This window comes from Sarcophilus harrisii, chromosome 4 (assembly GCF_902635505.1).
Source record: "Sarcophilus harrisii chromosome 4, mSarHar1.11, whole genome shotgun sequence".
NCBI lineage: Eukaryota > Metazoa > Chordata > Mammalia > Dasyuromorphia > Dasyuridae > Sarcophilus > Sarcophilus harrisii.
The window spans coordinates 276,396,381-276,416,240 of NC_045429.1; the positions used below are offsets into that span (position 1 = coordinate 276,396,381).

Here is a 19,860-nt window from a genome sequence, read left to right on the forward strand (position 1 = left end):
GCCCTCTGAAATCTTTGGTGCTGAACTCTTTGAGATGATAGTCTTGTCCAACCCTGGGACCAACCATGGATCCATTGGTCCCAGTATCTCTCTCCATTTAATAAACTATTGAATTGGTCTCTAATCTGTCTTGCTCAGTTTCTTCAGCATTACATAGTAACAAACGTTGCTTTCAAAGGGATGTAAAAAGGTGAGAGAGAGATTTTAATCTATAAAATAGTTTTATTATGCTCCTTTCAGTCAGTTCTTTCCTCAGAAGATTTAAATCTCATATTTCATGATTATGAAGTAGTTATCCCCTGCATATTAAGGAAAGAAATTATTTCCACAGTAGTAAATAATTTTGCTCTCAAATGTGTGTAAAAAAGTGAGAGCGGGGGACAGAGAGAGACAGAGACACCATTGTTCCAGCTCTAGAAAATGCCTGGGAGAGTTTACCCAATTCTGGATTACTTTTTATATCACAAGAATATCAAAATGAAAGGTTCCTTCACTTTTGTATGGGGAAACCATGAATCTAGTCTTATTCCCACTATGGTCTAAACAAATGAGTTCACTAGTTGAGAAATATGCTATTTAATAGTAGGCATAGTTCTAAGACCAGTTTTTAACTTTTTATCTATGCTTATGAAACCCAGGGAAACTTCTTATCCACAAATTTATTTTTGTATTTGCAGAACATGCAATATTCATTTTAAATATATAATTTAACAAAATAATTTAATGATAGGTCATTTTAAGACTTCATAGCATATTTTAAAGTGTTTTACTAATATCTTTTCTATAGTCAAAGTGACAGACTATAGCTATGATCTCTTGAAGTCTTTCCCAATTTGGAGGTTCTATGAGTCTATTACATGATGACATGATCATATTTTGTTGTAATAATTAATATTTTAAATGGAAAGTTTATTTTTTCCCATTTTATCCACTTCCCCCGAGCTACCTTGTGTTAGAGAGGCTCCTGCCTTCACATGGCGCACTTGCTGCTGTCCCCAATGGGCCACTCCTCTGCTCACTTCTAGAGTTAACTGGATCATACGATTGATGGCTTGTTGAATGTCATCCAAACTAGGAATCATTACCTATATGAAATAAAAGCAATAATTTGTAGCACTCTGCATATTTACCAGAATACAGGAAGAAAAATCACTGTCCTATGTTCAAAGGTCTTATCCTGAAGATCAACAATAGTGCCTTGTCTATTTAAAGCAATAGGGTGGGGTAGCTCATAAAGCAACTGACAAGGAATCAGGGAAAGTTAGGTTTAAATACTACTTCAGACACTTAACTAGTTATATGGAATTGGGCAAGTCACTCAGCCTCCATTTGTTTCTATTATCTCATCTGTCAAGATTGTTATAAAGATAAAATTCCATTTCATTCCACAAATGAAGAAACTAGGGCTAACAGAGGTTAAGTGGTTTACTTGCAAACTAAACTGAATAGTGCTTTCATAAAATACTAATCCACCTATCCAATTACTACTTTCCAGATTCACCAATTATTTTGTGATACCATGAAGAGGCTACTCTTTATAGGATTAAATTATCTGTTTTATAAATACCAAGATGAAGAACTGAGCTTAGTTATGCCAATTCATTAATTGCTAAATGAACTTCTACAATTAAAGTACTTTCCAGAATTGTTTCCTGCTGATATTATCCATGAAATAACTCTAAATTCTTAAAATAGATTCATTCAAATAGAGAGATGAAATGTGATTGAAAAAGTTTTCATTTTAAATAGTTTTAAAGATTTAAAAAAATTTTAAAGAATTTAAAATATTATTTTCCTCTGACTCAAATTTATAATAAAATAATTCCCCAAATGATAAATGGCCAAAGGACATGAATAGACAACTTTCAAATGAAGAAACCAAAGTCATTTCTAGTCATATGGAAAAAAATGGTCCAAATTATTATTGATTAGACAAGTGAAAATTAAGACAACTCTGAAGTACCACTTTACACCTCTCAGACTGACTAAGATGACAGGAAAAGATAATGAAAAATATTGGTGGGGAGATAGGAAATTGGAACACAAATTCAGTGTTGGTATTGTGAAATTGTTGTGCCACAGTTCCCTTTTGATGTCCTGACCTAGTTTCCCCATTGTCCTATTTAGTTACTCTGCCTCAGATTATAATCTTTCCCTTTTAATGTTTGATGAGAATTGTTCTACCCCAAAACCCCAGGCTATAATCATACCCTCTTAAATGGTTGATGAGATAAAGGTTTTATATTTAGGTTATAGTAATTCCTTCTTAATGTTTGACAGGATAAAGGTTTATCCATTTTAGATGTCATTAGAATATCAGTAATTTCTCCAGTACCTCCCTCCATTGTGTCAACCTAGGTGCTCACCTCATTAGGTTATTCCCATCCAGGTACCTCCCCCATTATGTCATTGTTCTTGTTATCCTATAAAAAAAACTTGCTCTCTGGTACTTAGTGCTGGATTCTTTGAGAGGATAGTCTTATCCAGCTCTGAAACCACATGGATCTATTTGGTCCCAGCATATCTCTCCATTTAATAAAATAGTAAATTGGTCTCTAACCCCTATCTTGCTCAGTTTCTACAGCATTACAAAATGATCCAACCATTCTGAAGAGCAGTATGGAACTAGGCCTAAAGAACAACGAAACTGCATATCCTTTGACCCAGCAGTGTGTTTACTGGGCTTGAATCTCAAAGAGATCATAAAGGAGGGAAAAGGACCCACATGTGCAAAAATGTTTGTGGCAGCCTTTTTTGTAGTGGTAAGAAAATGGAAATTGAGTGGATGTACATAGAGAGGGGAATGGCTGAATAAGTTATGGCATATGAATATAATGGAACATTATTCTATAAGAAATGATTAATAGCTGATTTAAGAAAAGCCTAGAAATACTTATATGAACTGATGCTGAGTGAAGCAAGCAGAACAGGAAAACATAATACACAGTAATAATAAGATTATGGGATGATCAACTGTGATGGATTTGGCTCTTTTTAACAAAGTGAAGATTTCAGACAATTCGAAACAAATTCAAGTCTCAGAGTAGAAAATGCCATCCATATCCAGAGGAAAAAACTAGGAAGACAATGTAGAAAGAAGCATGATATTTTCACCTTTTTTGTTTTCTTTTCTGTGGTTTTTTTCCCTTTTGATCTGACTTCTTACACAACATGACAAATATGGAAACATCTTTAAAAGGACTACAAATATTTAACCTATATTAGATTGCTTGCTGCCTTTGGGAGGGGAAGAGCTAAAGAAGGGAGGGAGAAAAATTTGGAACACAAAGTCTTACAGAAATGAATATTGAAAACTATCTTTACATGTATTTGGAAAAAGAAAATAATATTGAAGGAAAAAATATTATATTCCTAAAGGAAGAATTTTATAAACTATAAAATCTTTAATGCTATGCTAGATTTTCTTCTCTTAAAATTTCTTAAAAGTAAAGAGAAAGTATTCAGAATTCTCTACAGGAATGAGAGGAGTAATATTTATGTCTCTTCTTTCCATTTACCCTTTTTCTGTTTTTCTGTATTTTTTTTGGTTTTTTTAGATATCTTACTCATTCATGTACTGAGAGAGAGTGCTTCATCAGCACCCTTGGAATATGTGAAGTGTAGCTTCCTTTAGGTAAACTTATAGAAGGAAATAGTAAGTATTTAGGATGAGTAAGCAGGAGTGAACGATGATCTACACCAGTCGAAGATATTACTTTCAATATAGGTATTCCATATTGATGAAATTACAGATCAGTTTGATTATTGGAAAGTGTAATGTGGGTATATACCATAAGTGCCTGAATGGTTTTTATTTAGGAGGATATATCTTTGAACTAGGAAGTAGAAAGTGTCATGATAGTAGGACAAAAGCTGCTATCTCACACTCCGTTTATGTACTTCCAGTATCTGCACATGCCCAAAGCTTAACAAAATGCATGACACTCAGTAGATTCTTAACAAATGCTTGTTTAGAAAAAAAACAAAAACATTTAATTATTAAATTATTAAGTGATACTTATAGGGCTTAAATGAAGGCTCCATATGCTACTGTATAGATCTTATTATAACCAGAGAAATAGAGAATTACTTATATGTGCAATTTACCAACACAGGGAAATTATTTTGCTATACTGAATCCTTTTTATAATGATATTTATAGAAAGGGGATGTAATCTACCAACAACACCAAAATTAATGCAAGAACTATTTGTGTTCTTCAGTTCAAAGAATGGAAATACATAAATTAAATAATTGGGAAGGAGATAATAATCACCTTCAGTGACTCCATCTTTAAAGAAGCAAATCAAATGTTAAAATATGTGAAAATTAGATAAAATATAAATGATAAACATCTTTATTCTTAAATGTTGAGGGTTATTTAATATGACAAGAAAGGTACATGTAAGTTATAAAATCACTATCTTTTAAATCAATAGTTCTTAAATAATGATTCAGGGTCTTGTGGAAATCTATAAGACCCTTTTCAGGTATTCAATAAGACAAAAAATTATTTTTATAATAATGCTTAGATTTTTAGTTTCTAATACTGTAAATATTAATAGATACAGCCCATATTAACAAAAGCCCTCTGGAGAGTTTTAAATAATTTTTAAGAGTGTCAATCAAGGATTCCTGAGACCAAAAAGGTTGAAAAGCAATCTACTCATTTTACTTCTTAAATGTTACATAAGCATTATCTTATGATTTTAAATATCAAATACAACTCACCACATTAGGAATAGCAAGATGTACTTCAGCTTTTATAAAAGGAATAACCTCTTCAGATATTTTTCGTCCATAAGTGCTGTAATTAAGATGAAAATATAAGACTCCATCCTAAGCCAATTTATACAGTTTTGGATATTAGCATTTCAATTCTAAGAATAATATATTTTAAAATAACAAATTACTTTTTTTTTTTTTTTTTTTTGTTAAGGGGTTTGGGGTAAAATGACAGCTAGGATGTGTTAAGTGTCTGAGGCCAGATTTGATCTCAGGTCTTCCTGACTCCGAAACTCATGCTCTATCCACTGTACCACCTAGCTGCCCCAGAATACCAAATTACTTTGAATAGAAAATATACAGTCATAAAACTAAAAACCTAAAATTGATACCCAAATCTTATCTTTATAAAAGTGAAATGTTACTCTGAAACGTGTTTTCATTTTGCTTACATGTCCAAGAACAGTCAACAAAATTACAAACACATGTTTATGCTGAGATGTGAGCATGAAGTAAAAATTAGTAAAACTGAAAATAACTTCATTCTTTATATATATATGCAAGCATGTTATGTGTGTAAACTGATTGATATTGATTTGTTATTGTTATTGTTGGAGAAACAGAGGTCTAGAGACTATAATTTTTTGCAAAATGAGATGAGAAGAAATCAAGAATTGTTGAAACCTACCTTTCCACCAATTATGAGTGAGTAATAAGGAAGGGTTTGTTTCAAAGAACTCCAAAGCCCCTCTCGATCAGTGTTTGTTCAAATCCATCCTCCTTCTTCAATGCCCAATTCTTTTCTAATTATAATGACTCATTTCCATACAGCATTTTATAGACCATGAAGTTCCTTCCTTACACTAATCTTCCTGATTTTGTATTTTTTTATTTTGATATTTTCACCAAGTCGAATAATCACTTAAATTTCTTTTGAATAAATTAGTGGTGTAACAGCAAGTAAGATGTTGTTCTTTCAATGTTGGGATGTTTTACATTAAAATAACATATATTTTTTGAAATGTGAAAGATGTAAATATTATTATACTTTCCATTATCTAAAACTTCTAACATGAATATGCATAGTGGTCTGAATATCACAAAACTATTACTAGATTCTATGATTTACACAATTTTGGATTGTCTATTTTCAATGCACTAATTTAAACAAAATTTTATGTAATTTCTTTGTATATTCTGTCTAAAGTGCTAAAAATCACTCAAGAATTTAAAGATATAAACATATCTAATTGATTTTGGCTCCTACATGTGATGCTATGATTTTTACAGTGTTAACTATTAATAAATTTCTGTGGTGTTTGCTATTACTAAATAAATTGTAAATTTTGTCAACTTACCTTGTAACAAGTATTCTTTTTTTCAAAGTATCCAAAGATAACCTTGTAGCTTTCTGAAGACTGTCTAATAATTGGTGACTAAAAAACGCAGAGATCTCTTTACATTCCTGAAATAGGCAATACATTACATACTATATCCAGACGACTGAAAATCAACTTTCTCAAAACAAAAATCCTAATACAGTAATAAAAATGATATATATAGACTAACATAATGAAAATAAACTAATTCTAGTCACTTTATATTAAATGAAATTTAACTCAAAATCCTTTTCTATTTTTCATTATTCCATACTCATTTATAATTGGGATAAATCATCAAAACTATTCATAAAACTTTAATGAGAAACTTTAATGAGTAGGAACTATTTTAATCCAATATTGTCATTTTTAGAAGAAGAAAATGATGCTTCAATGATTCAAATAATATACCTAACTTCTCGTACCCAAAGTATAATCCAAGACCCATAACTTCTGGTTCAGTAGCCTTTTCAGCAAACTACAGTTCTTTCCTCCTGAAATTCTGAAGTACAGATCCCTGAATAATTACTGTCATAATGTCTGTGCCTTCACCCTTACCTTTTAGATCTCTATATTTTTCCAGGATTTCCGCTAAGGAAGGAAACACAACAAGTTGAACATTCCAATTCTTTCTCTCTAGCCCACAAGGGACTACTAAGTAGTAGTAGGAGAAGGAAGAGGAAAAAGGAAAAGGAAGAGGAGGACAAGTGGGACTAGTAGTAGTGATGATGCTGGTGATGGTAATAATAATGAATATTTTTATATATTAATATAGCATTTTAAGGTATGAAAAAAAAATATCTCATTTGAGTCTTACAGTGATCCTGTGTTACAAGTCCTGTATTATCTCTGTTTTAAAGGTGAGCAAACAGAAGTGAGTTGCCCAAAGCTACAAAGTTAATATCTGAAGCTGGATTTAAACTCAGATCTTCTTGCCAGCATGACCAGTGCTTAATTCACTGTGCCACCTTAGATATCCCTATTAATCCACATTTTCTGCCCCTTTGCTGAATTACATAATAGCTTTCATATAATTGTAATTGTCAAAGACAGAATATTCCTTTGAAGAAATATCAAAGTAGCATCTACCTAAAACCATCAGCAAGCATAATATTTAATGAGGATAAACTAGAAAAATTCCCAATAAGAACAGGGGTGAAACAAGGTTGCCCACTATCACCATTACTATTCAATACTGTATGTTAGCTTCAACAGTAAAAGAAAAAGAAATTGAAGGAATTAGAGTAGGTAATGAGTTAAGAAAATTATCACTGTGTATATGATATGATGGTATATTTTAAAAATCCTAGAGAATCAACTAAAAAACTACTAGAAACAACAACTTTAGCAAAGTTTCAGGATATAAAATAAACTCACATAAATCACTAACATTTCTGTATGTTACCAACAAAGTCCAACAGCAAGGGATTGAAAGAGAAATCCCATTTGAAATAATTGCAGATAATAAAATATTTGGGAGTCTACCTGCCAAGATAAAGCCAGGATTATATGAACACAATCACAAAACATTTTCACACAAATAAAGTTAGATCTAAACAACTGGAAGAACATGAAGTGCTCATGCATAGGCCGAGCTAATATTTTTTATTAAAATGACAATTCTACCTAAATTAATCTACTTCCTCAGTGCCATACAAATCAAACTGCCAAGAAATTATTTTATAGAGTTAGAAAAACTAATAGTAAAATTCATCTGGAACAAGGGAAGATCAAGAATTTCAAGGAAATTAATGAAAAAAAAAATGCAAAAGAAGGTTGCCTCTCTGTACCAAATCTAAAATTATATTATAAAACAATCATTATCAAAACTATTTGATAGGACTTCCAGGGGCTGAGCCAAGATGGCAGAGATTACACATGTTTCTCTCTGATCTCTTTACAACCATCACAACAATTACAAAATGCAGCCTCTGAATTAGCTCTGGATGGGCAGAACCCACATATACTGGGAGTGCAACAAATTATCAGCAGAAGATAATTTCAAAGATTGACAGAAAAGTTCTGTTTCAATCAGAAATGGAAAGGAAGCAGGCTAACACAAACACCAGAGCAAACAGAACAGAGTCCCGGGGGCACTGCAGACACTGCACAGACACCATGTAACTGAGAATCTCCACTAGGAGGAATCTACAGCAATCTACAGCAGTGTTGGCCTGGTTACAAGCCAGTAAATCAGCAGAGAAGTTATAAAACATCCAACACAAACACAAAAGATCAATAGTGAATCCCAAAAATGCCAGAATCTCAGGGGACCTGGCCACGCCCACTCAGCATAAGGAGCAAACCAGCACTGACCCAATGCAGCTGCAGTTGCTTGGAAAACCTCCCCCGTCCTAAAGGCAGATCTTAACTTAAAAAAAAAAAAGAGTAAAAAAGTAAAAGACTCTAACAATTGACAGCTTTTATGGTGAAAGAGAAAAACAGATTTCAAACCCGGAGGAGACTAAAGGCAGATTGTTTCCAGATGAAGCCCCAAAAGGTGAAATAATCTGGTCCTCTCACACAAGGCTCTTCTAGAAGAGCTTAAAAAAGGATGTTAAAAGAGAGGTAGAAGAAAAATGGAGAAAGGAAATGAAAGCTTTGCAAGAGGGTTTGGAAAAGACAACACAAAATAGACTTAGTGAAATGGAAAAAGTATATAACTCATTAAAAGATTTGCTAAAATGGAAAAAGAAGGCAACTCCTAGAAAAACAGAATTTGTGAAACAGAAAAAGAAAATAACATCTTAAAAACAGAATTTGTGAAATGGAAAAAAAAATTCCATAAAACAAAACAACTCATTGAAAAATTCAATTGGACAAATACAAAAAGAAATAAAAAAGTAAATGAAGAAAATAACACACTAAAATTCAGAACTGAACAAATGGAAATGAATGACTCGATAAGACAACAAGAATCAGTCAAGCAAAACCAAAAAAAATGAATAAATAGAAAAAATGTAAAATACCTAATTGGGAAAACAACCACCTTGGAAAACAGATCTAGGAGAGACAATCCAAGGATTATTTAACACCCTGAAATACATGATGAAAAAAAGAGCCTAGACACTATCTTTCAGGAAATCATCAAAGAGAACTGCCTGGTTATCATACAAACAGAAGAAAAAATAACCACTGAAAGAATTCACTGAACACCTTCTGAAAGAGACCCCAAAATTAAAACTCCAAGGAATATCATGGCTAAATTTCAGAACTATCTAATCAAGGAAGATATATTACAAGTATCCAGAAAGAAACAATTCAAATACTGAGGAGCCACAATAAGGATTACTCAGGACCTAGCAGCGTCCACTTTAAAGGATCAAAGGGCCTGGAATCTGATATTCCAAAAGGCAAAGGAACTTGGAATGCAGCCAAGAATAAATTACCCTGCTAAACTGAGCATTTTCTTTCAAGGAAGAAGTTGGACATTCAATGAAACTGGTGAATCCCTTGAACTAAACAAAAAATATGATGTCCAAATATAGAACTCAAGATAAAAAATTTTTTTTTTTTTTAAAAACTCTTGAAAACTGTATTTCTGTTATGGGTATGCATTGAGAATACATGTGTAATCTGATTTTACTGTTATAATATAAAAAGAAACTAGAGATGGAAAGGGGATTGTAACAGAAAAAAAGAAGGGGAAAGTAGAGGTAAAATGAAGGAAATTACATCTCAGGAAGAGGAAAACATATATAATTTGGGAATTATATATCCCCTTATAATTGAGGGAAAGAAGGGAGAGTGATGAATATTCTGTGAATCTTAACTCTCATCAGATTTGGACCAAAGAAAGGATGTTAGATATGTTTGGTTTCACCAAGAAACTTTTCTCATCTTACAGAAAAGTGGGAGGGGAAAGGGGAAAAGGGAAGAGATATGCTAAATAAAAGGGAAAAGAGAAATAGTAGGGGAAAGGCATAAGAAAGGGAGAGGGACTTTAAAGGGGGAGGACTGCTTGAGAGAAGTAGTGCTCATAAGTAAAATACTGGGGAGGAGGGAAAGAAGAAAAAGAGAAATGTATAATTGGGGTTAATAAGATGGTAGGAAATACAGAATGAGTAGTTTTAACTGTAAATATGAATGGGGTGAACTCCTCCATAAAATATAAGCAGATAACAGACTAGATTAAAAACCAGAATCCTAAAATATGTTGTTTACAAGAAATACATTTAAAGCAGAGTGATACATACAGAGTAAAGGTAAAGGGCTGGAGTAGAATCTATTGCGCTTCAGCTGAGGTTAAAAAAAAAAAAAAAAAAAAAAAAGCAGGGATAGCTATCCTGATCTCAGGTCAAGCAAAAGCAAAAATTGATCTGATTAAAAGAGATAAAGAAGAAAATTATATCTTGCTAAAGGGTACCATAGATAATGAAGCAATATCAATATTAAACATATATGCACCAAGTGATGTAGCATCTAAATTCTTAAAGGAGAAGTTAAGAGTGTTGCAAAAAGAAATAGACAGAAAAACTTATTAGTGGGAGATCACAACCTTGTTCACTCAGAACTAGATAAATCAAACCACAAAATAAATAAGAAAGAAGTTAAAGAGCTAAATAGAATACTAGAAAAACTAGATATGAGGAAATTGAATGGAGACAGAAAGGAGTACACTTTATTCTCTGCAGCTTATGGAACCTATAAAAAATCGAGCATATATTAGGACATAAAGACCTCAAAATCAAATGTAGAAAGGAAAAAATAGTAAATGCATTTTTTTTCAGATCACAATGGAATAAAAATTACATTCAATAAAGGGCCAGGGGAAAATAGATCAAAAAGAAATTGAAAACTAAATAATTTCATCCTAAAGAATGAATGGGTAAAACAGTAAATCGTAGACATAATTTATAATTTCATCCAAGAGAATGACAATAATGAGACAACATACCAAAATTTGTGGGATACAGCCAAAGTGGTAATAAGGGGAATTTTATATCTCTAGACGCTTACTTGCATAAAATGAGAAAGAGAAAATCAATGAATTGGACTTGTAACTAAACAAGAAAAAGAGCAAATTAAAAACCCCCCAATCAAAGACCAAACTTGAAATTCTAAAAGTAATAGGAGAGATTAATAAAATTGAAAGTAAAAAAAAACACTATTGAATTAATAAATAAAACTAAGAGTTGGCTTTATGAAAAAAACCTCTGAGATATCACTACACACCTGTAACATTGGCTAAGATGACAGGAAACAATAATGACCAAAGTTGGAGGGGATGTGGGAAAACTGAGACACTGATACATTGTTGGTGGAACTGTGAACGGAACTGTGTTTGGAACTATGCTCAAAAAGTTTCTGATAAAGACCTCATTTCTAAAATATATACAGAACTGACTCAAATTTGTAAAGATATAAGGCATTCTCCAATCAATAAATGTTGAAAGGAAATGAACAATTTTTAAATGAAGAAATTAAAGCCATTTCTAGTCATATAAAAAAAAATGTTACTAACTACTATTGATTAGAGAAATGCAAATTAAGACAACTATGAGTCAGAAAGTGAGCAACAAGGAAATAAAGACTAAAATAATCAAGATTTCAAAAGGAATATAACTCAAATTAAAGATCATGAGCATAAGTAGATAAACCAAAAAGGAAGACATTAATAACAGAAGGAAATATGGTTTGCAGATTAAGTAAAAAGAATATAGCCATCTAATGAATAAACATTGGGAAATAAAGGAAAATTAACCTTCACCATAAGAGGTAGAGGACCCTATGGGTTCCCATGAAATCCTAAAACTATAGCAAAATATTACTGCATAGTTTAAAGTAGAATCAGGAATGTATTAAATAGGGAAGAATATCAATTTGTCATTTGTCTGCAATACATAATGGAAAGGGGAAAAGAGCTTGAGGCAAGGAGACAATTACGCAATATTCCAAGTCTGGAGTGATGAGGATTGTCAGGTTTCGAAGAGAAAAGGAGACAAATAAGAGAGATTCTGTCGAAGATATAAAGGACAGGACTTGACAATTGATTGGATATGGGATGATTATATAAAATAGAGGAGTGAAAGATGACATTTAGGTTGCCAGCCAGGATGACTGGAAGGGTGATGGTACCCTTAATAGTATTAGGGAAATGAGGAAATGAAGGAGAGTAATGATTTCAGTTTTGGATATGTTGACATTAAGATATCCACAGGATATCCAGTTTGATATATTCAACAGGTAATTGCATCAATAGATGTAAGACTGAGGGCTGAGAAAAAGATTAGGGTGTATAAATATATCTGGGAATCATTTGCACAGTAATGATCATTGAAATCATGGGAGCTAATTTTATCATCAAGTTAAATATTATAGAAGGAAAAGAGAAGAGAGGCTCAAGCCAGAGTTTTGAAGGGAATTCAAGGTTAGGATTTGGATTCAACAAGAGAGATTGAGAATGAGGAATCAAATTGGTAGAATTTGAATAAGGAATCAAAATAAAGCAATATCCTGGAAAGTTGAAGAAAAGTATCGAGGAAAAGGATGATTAACAATGCAGAGAGATCAAGGAGAATGGAGAATGAAAAATGTCCATTACATGTGGAATTAAGACATCATCAATAATGTTTGAGAGAATAGCTTCAGTTGAATGAAGCTGGATGCCAGACTACAAAGAGTTAAAAAGTTAGAGAGAGTGAGAGAAAGAAAGTGGCACCTAATATAGTAGACTTCTCAAGTTTAGTCACAAAAGTTACAAAGATACAAATGATAGCAGTAATGTATGGATCAAGTTAGGGTTTTCAAAAATGGGAGACATTTTATATGCTTGTAGGCGGGAGGGAAAGCAGATAGCAAATACAGAAGATTAGTGAAGGAAAAGAGAGGATAAAAGGGGAAATTTTCCGGAGCAGATGAGATGGAAAAGGATGATGTGTACAATGTATAGGTGGTTATCTTGTCAAAGAGAAAGACCTTTTCATGTGAAACAGTCAAAGGTGAAAATATGATTTATATGAATTGATGCTGAGAGAAACAAACCAAGAATATATTGTACACAATAACAGCAAGATTGTGTGATGATAAACTATGATAGACTTACTTCTTTCTTCTCATAGCTTCAGTGATCCAAGTCAATCCCAATAAACTTTAGATAGAAAAAATGCCATTGGCATCCAAAAAAGAACTATGGAGATTGAATGTAAATCAATACACACTATGTTCACTTCTTTTTTCCATTTTTATTTTCCCCTTGTGGTTTTTTCCTTTTGTTCTGACTTTTCTCATCCAACATGTTTCATAAAGAAATGTATATTTTAAAAGTTAATGTATAACCAGAAAAAATAATAAAACAGCTTTTAAAAATCTAATGAATTCTATCCCAGAAGAAGAGAGACCAGAGTGTTGCTTAGGCCGATTAAGATAAATGGTCCCTTTCATCAAGACATTTTTTTGAAGGAAAAAAGTCCTCCATATCTTGCTTAGCATAATAGCCTCTCTTCTAAAATCTTCCTTGCCTTCTTTAAATTCAATTAACTTCCTGATGATAAATTGCACCAAACCTCCAAGAGGAAGCTCAAACTGATTGCCAGGAACAATAAAAACTTCTAGACCCTGAATTCTGCCCTTCCCTGCTCCACCAGTGCTGGATTTGAGTTTTATTCTTGCCTCAGACATTTATGAGTTGTATGATGCTTAAAGTCAATATGATGCTTAAAGTCAACTTATCTTCTTAGACCTTCAATTTCCTTAACTGAAAAGTGAGCATAGTAATAGCATTTATCTTACAGGATGGCTGTGAAAAAATTGCTTGGAAAATCTTAAAATATTATCTAAATACTATTATCATTACTATCATCACTATTATTATTACTATTGAGACATATTACTATTATTATTATTATAGGATGAAGTTCATCAAGGCTGACAAAAAGTAACCCTCTGCTAAAACTGTGCCTGTACTCTCATATAATTATGGGTCAATGAAGCCATCTATCACTAAGGAGGAATCAATAGGAAAGGGAAATCAGCTGTATAAAAAAGTAGAGTCAAAGAAAGTCCTGAAATTTCAAGCCTGAATGATTAGGAAGATATGTAAAATTAAGGGAGAAGAACAGGTTTTATTTTTCGAGGGTTTGTTTGTTTTGTTTTGTGAGAGGAAGAGAAAGAAGAGGAATTCCATTTCAGACATTGAGTTTGAGATACCAATAGGTCACTCAAATATAGATGTCTTGAAAATATATAGTAGTTGAAAATATATGAATGGAACTCAGAATAAATCAGGAATGGAAATATAGATATAGAGTAGTTTGCAAAGAGAGAAAAAATGAAGCCAAGATTGTTTCAGGGAAAAGAGTGCAGAGGTAAGGACAGAACCCTGATGACACCTATGTTTTAGTGGGGAAAAGAAGAAGAGAAACTAGCAAATGAAAATAGTGATGTAGCATTTAAGAAGTAAAAAGAAAATTATGTACAGCATCATAAAAACAAAGAGAGGATATAATATAAAGAAGGGAATATTCACATAAACACAAAATCACAGAGACTCAGAAGGAACCTTAGAGGCCATGTAGTTCACCACTTGTCTTTTATAATATTATTGTTAAGTAATCGTCAAGTCTTTGGAGATTTGCAATAAGAAAGAACCAATTGCCTTCTACAGTAGTATATTCTTCACTGGATCAACTTTAATTGAAAAAAAATTAATTTTATGAACCTTGAAATTTCCTCTCCAACTTCTACCCAATTATCCTAGTTCTGGGTCAAGAAAAACCTGTTTAAACTTTTCTTCCACATTATAGGCCTTCAAATGGTAAATGCTTTAAGTCCATATCTACCTTAATTTTGTGTCCAGGACTAAATACTCTAGCTGTGTTAAAAAAAACTATTATTTCCCTTGTTCTGGACACTATGCTTCAATTGAAGCAGCATAAATTCATGTTACTTTGGGGGGGAAGGGCAGTGGTTCTCTCATATTCACACTATTGACTCATGTGGAACTTGCCACCCATTAAAGGATGGAACTATTGTATGAAATTCAACCTTTCCTCTCTTCATCTGGAACTGTTATTCTCACTTAAGATTTTATAATTTAGCTTATGAACTATTACCCCAAAAATATTAGGATTGGCAAAAGGTAAAACTAAGTCTCCTTTTGTAGCTTCTTTCTTTCTTTCTTTTTTTTTTTTTAAAGTGAGACAATCTAGGTTAAATAAATTGCTCAAGATTACACAGCTAAAGCCAAATTTGAACTCACATCCTCCTGAAGCCAAGGCTGGTACTCCATCTACTGCACTACCTCACTGCCCCTTTTATAGCTAAAAAAGATTTTATGTAGGAAAACTCTAGTGCAATAAACTTATCTGAGCAATTCTATAGTGCTTTCTATAACATATTTTCACCTTTCCATACCAGTCTCCATGACTCCTTTACCAAGACATTATACATTCTCTATCCTCACATCCACATTGCACAGCAGTGTATTCTATAGGTCTTTTCTTTTATCCCTTTCACAGCCTGTTATTATTTAAGAGATAACTATTTTCCTTAAACTGTTGGGGGGTGTTTATATTAACAAATGTATCACATATTGTGAACCTGTGCAGGCTTTGTTTTTTTCCTGGGAAAATATGGAAGTCCCATTCATCCTGCTCTAAATGTTTCTATTCTGTTTGAACACAGATCTTCTGGTAGATAAAGGAGAGTACTAGTTGATATTTATTATAATTTCTAGTCCAATAATTTTATAATTCTATAAAACTGTGAATTTATTTATCAATGAATACCTTTTTAAATTCATCTTCCTTTTCATTATCTTCAGTTTCCTTAGTTTCAGGCTCAATAATTTCAGTATCTTCTCCAGGAGGTCCAAAAGCCACATGTTTACGTGGTTCTAAAAGTAAAAATATTTAACAAAAATTACACAGAGCATCACTATATATTATAAAACCAAGTTCCTATGTTAAAATTTATACTTACATGTAGGTTTTCCCATATGAAATGTCCAAATTGTGATAGCCACAACTATGGATGATGGAAAGAAAGCTTAGTCTCTATTTCTTACTACATACCTGAGTCTATTATAAATTATTAGCATCATGTTCCCTTAGCCCTCACAACAACCCTGGGGCCACCGAGGGTAGGGACTCAGTTGCTAAGTCAAAATAAATTTAAAATATGCCACCCATATGCAGTAGGTATTTAAACCAGCTACTTTCAGTGCTTGGTAAACCAACCAAACCTTTAGTCAAGTTACAATACCATGTATAAGAGAAAGGAAAAGATGAAAACTGTTAAGACTTTGAGATAATTGCATTTAACGGTCTGGGGTGTTTTTCTTTGTTTTCCCTGGTGTTAAATTTGATTCTCATTAAAAATACCTTTTGGAAGAGCAATTCAGTCTTCATAGGGGAGTATTACACTGTTTGGAAGATGTGACACATACTACAAGGGTATTTAGGGTATCTCCAGAGTCTCAAAATTTGAACCTGTTTCCTAAAAGGTATATAAATTAGAATCATAGGGTTTTTCAAGCTCTAATAAGCTTGAAACTGCACTAAGACCTTGAACACCCTGTATCCAAATGAGGGACCTGAGGCAAAAATCAATCTCAGAATATTATATAATTCCATTATTTCAGCACTGAAATAAATTCCTTATCATCGAGTAATTGCCTAATGGTGGCCATGGCACAGTATATTTTATACCTTTCATTACACTCTAATTTTCATATTCTTTCTTACAAATTTATCCTGTTAAAGTATTACTTATTATTTAATCTTTAAAAGGTTTCCTAAGGGGATCTTTAGAATTGTAGGGGAAATGATGTAACTGATTTTTGTTGTGATTTTCTGAAGTTAACAGAGTTAAAAGAGTCTTATGATTTTGCTATTTTTGTTGGAAAGCTGACTAAATTAAGTAAATAATTCTTAAAAAAAACAAACCAAATGGTAATATATACTAAATATCAAAATTGGGCTAATTCACATATGACATTTTTTAAAAGTACAAAATCTTGAGTAAAAATTTTTGTATGAAAAAGAGTGGTATAGTAACATTCATGTTCTCTCTCTCTCTCTCTCTCTCTCTCTCTTTTCTCTCTTTATCTCTCTCTCTCTCTCTTTTTCTCTCTCTCCTTCCATTCTCTCTCCTCCTTTTCAAATATATTCATGTTAAGAAATTAAGGAAACAAAGGGAGAATCAAAATCATTTAGATGGGACTCAATGAAGGCATCCAAAACCCCCAAGATTATGAAAAAACAGTTAACCAACTACAAAAGTAGGTATAGAGTCTCAAAGATGAAAATAACTCTTTAAAAATTAGAATTGGGTAAAGGGAAGCCAGTGAAGCTATGAGAGACCAAGAAATAAAACAATAATCCAAGAAAATTGTCCTGGAGTGAAAGAACATGAGGGAAAAGTACAAATAGAAAAAATACATCAATCACCACCCTCAACAAGATCCTTTGTGGAAAACACATAGGAACATTATTGCCAAATTTTGAAACCTCAGATCAAACGGAAAATTTTCAAGAAACAAGAAAAAAATTCAAATGTGCTATAGCTACAATTAGCAATGTACAGGAATTATCAGCAGCCACAATAAGACCATGGGTGCTGGCATCATATCTGCCATCAATTAAAAGAACTAGGCCTGTATCCAAAAATAAATAACATATTCAGCAAAATTATAATACTGAATGAGAAAAAAATGGATATTCAATCAGTTTACAGATTTTCAAGTCTTACTATCAACCAAACCCAAACTTAACAGAAAATTTAACATATAAGAGCCAATATCAAAGATCAATTTCAAGAAACTCAACATGGACAAATTGTTTGTTTTTATATGGGAAACATAGACCATATGTTTAAGATTGATATCAATAAACAGATAGCTTACAAGTAAAATTGAGGTAGAGTTAAGGTAAAAATAGCTAATTATGTCATACAAATGAGGTGCAGAAGAATAGACACAGAAGCATTAGAGGGGGGAGGAGGTTTTGTGGTTCTGAAAACCTACTCACATGGGAAATACATTCAATAGGCTACACTACTTATATACCAGGAAGGGCATCCTCCAAAATCTACTGAAAAATACGGGGAGAGGAATGGGCAGATGGGGAAGCAAAAGGTGAGGGAAAGAGACAAAAAAGGGCTCTATGGATGGGGGGAGGTGAAATAATAGCAAGACAAGTTAAGGAGCAGAATTAAAGACAAGAGTCAGCAAGGATAGGAAAGATATGTGTATGTATGTGGGTGGGTGATATGTGTATATACATGTATGTATATGTATATATACATATAAATCTCTTAACTATAGTTTGCTTGGAAGGGGGTGAAAAGGAAAAAATAAAGTAAAAAAGGTGTGTGCAGAGAACAAAAAAAAATTTATAAGGAAGTAAAGATGGACATTCATGAATATAATTTCTTCTACTAATATATATACTTTCTTGAACTGGTAATTTATTGTTAATGTATTTTGAATCCTCCCTGCTGTTCTGCTGGGCACATGACAATGTTCTCTTTTGTTTTATATTCCTTTTCTGGTTTTCTTTGTCTTTATTCTGTTACAAAATAAACTATTTTTTAAAAAGAAAAAATTGTTAAAAATAATAATATATATTTTTAAAAAAGAACATTAAGCTGTGTCCACAATTAAATAGAAATATTAGAGCAATCGTTTTGCCTTTGAAAAATTTTGCAAAGCTTTTAATGGCCCTAAGACCACCTAGACAATTATGACCATATTCAAAGCTTTTGTAGCTTGACAAAATTTGTCAGAGGCTTACTATCTTTTATTTTCTACTAGAAAAAGAATATTCTTAAAGAACGTGGTATCATTTTCATACTACGAAAAGATTTTTTGGCAGGACTTTCATAGAAGGTAAGGAAAAATATATACATAAAGCTAGAAAGCTTGGATGGTGTCAGATTGTGAAAGGCACTAAATGTTGAACAGACATTTGATCTTTACTCAGTAAACCCAGAGAAATTCTTCTCTTGAGCATATATTTTACTTCCTGTAGATTCAGGTAAAAACTGTAGATCAATCTACTTGACCTGTTTTGATTGAGAGTAAAAGCTCTTCCTCATTTCTCTGGTCAATTTATGGAAAAGAGAGAACTGTGTCAATTATCTTAGACTCTGGTTTATACCAAAAGTGTTCAAAAGTCAGACTATAAGATCACAAGATAAGGGCAAATTTAGGCTAATTTTTCTTTTTAAAATGCACATTGTAGTCTGAATCTTTCTACTGGAAAGTAAGCTTTCTAATGCATGATTCCTGAAACTCTACTGTTTAGCTACATTCTCTGAATCTAGTGAAATGTTTAGGAATACACTATTCAGAGGAAAAGTTTCTTAAAACATTTATGAACAAAATTAAATTCATCAAAGTTAAGAATAAGTGAGAATTCATGCCTTAAAGCATGCCTCATGCATTACTCTTATAGTCCCAATAACTACATATAAAACAAATAGCCATTAAATAACAAACAACATTGGAGCAACAAATATCCAGAAATAAAAAATATGCAAAAGTTGTACAGTTATAGTCAAAACTATAAAACAGTAATGAGCTTTCTTATGGAAAGCTGCAGGGAACTCATTTTTTCTTCAAATGTTTTCTTAGGGTTTTCTATAAGCAAGGTATATTTATGTCAGAGATCCTGCTCTTAAGAGTTTATAAGCTAATGATAAAAATCCTAGGAACAATGGAATAAATCAAAAGAAGAGGTACAGACAAAGTAATTGAAAAAATTTGGGACTCATAACATAATACTCATCCTCTGAGATGGGGATTGGTGGTGGT

General features: G+C 32.4%; 1 protein-coding gene across 11 annotated transcripts in view; it reads right to left on the minus strand.

Moving 5' to 3' along the window:
- Positions 1 to 19,860, minus strand: part of DNAH8 (dynein axonemal heavy chain 8) — a 356,347-nt gene that overhangs the window by 227,518 nt on the left and 108,969 nt on the right. For all 11 annotated transcript variants that reach the window (XM_031964914.1, XM_031964911.1, XM_031964913.1 and 8 more), the window contains 4 exons: positions 15,833 to 15,939; positions 6,084 to 6,190; positions 4,732 to 4,807; positions 947 to 1,085 (listed from right to left, as the gene is read on the minus strand). In XM_031964914.1, coding sequence (XP_031820774.1) covers positions 947 to 1,085; positions 4,732 to 4,807; positions 6,084 to 6,190; positions 15,833 to 15,939 — 429 coding nt within the window. The remainder of the gene's footprint in view (positions 1 to 946; positions 1,086 to 4,731; positions 4,808 to 6,083; positions 6,191 to 15,832; positions 15,940 to 19,860) is intronic.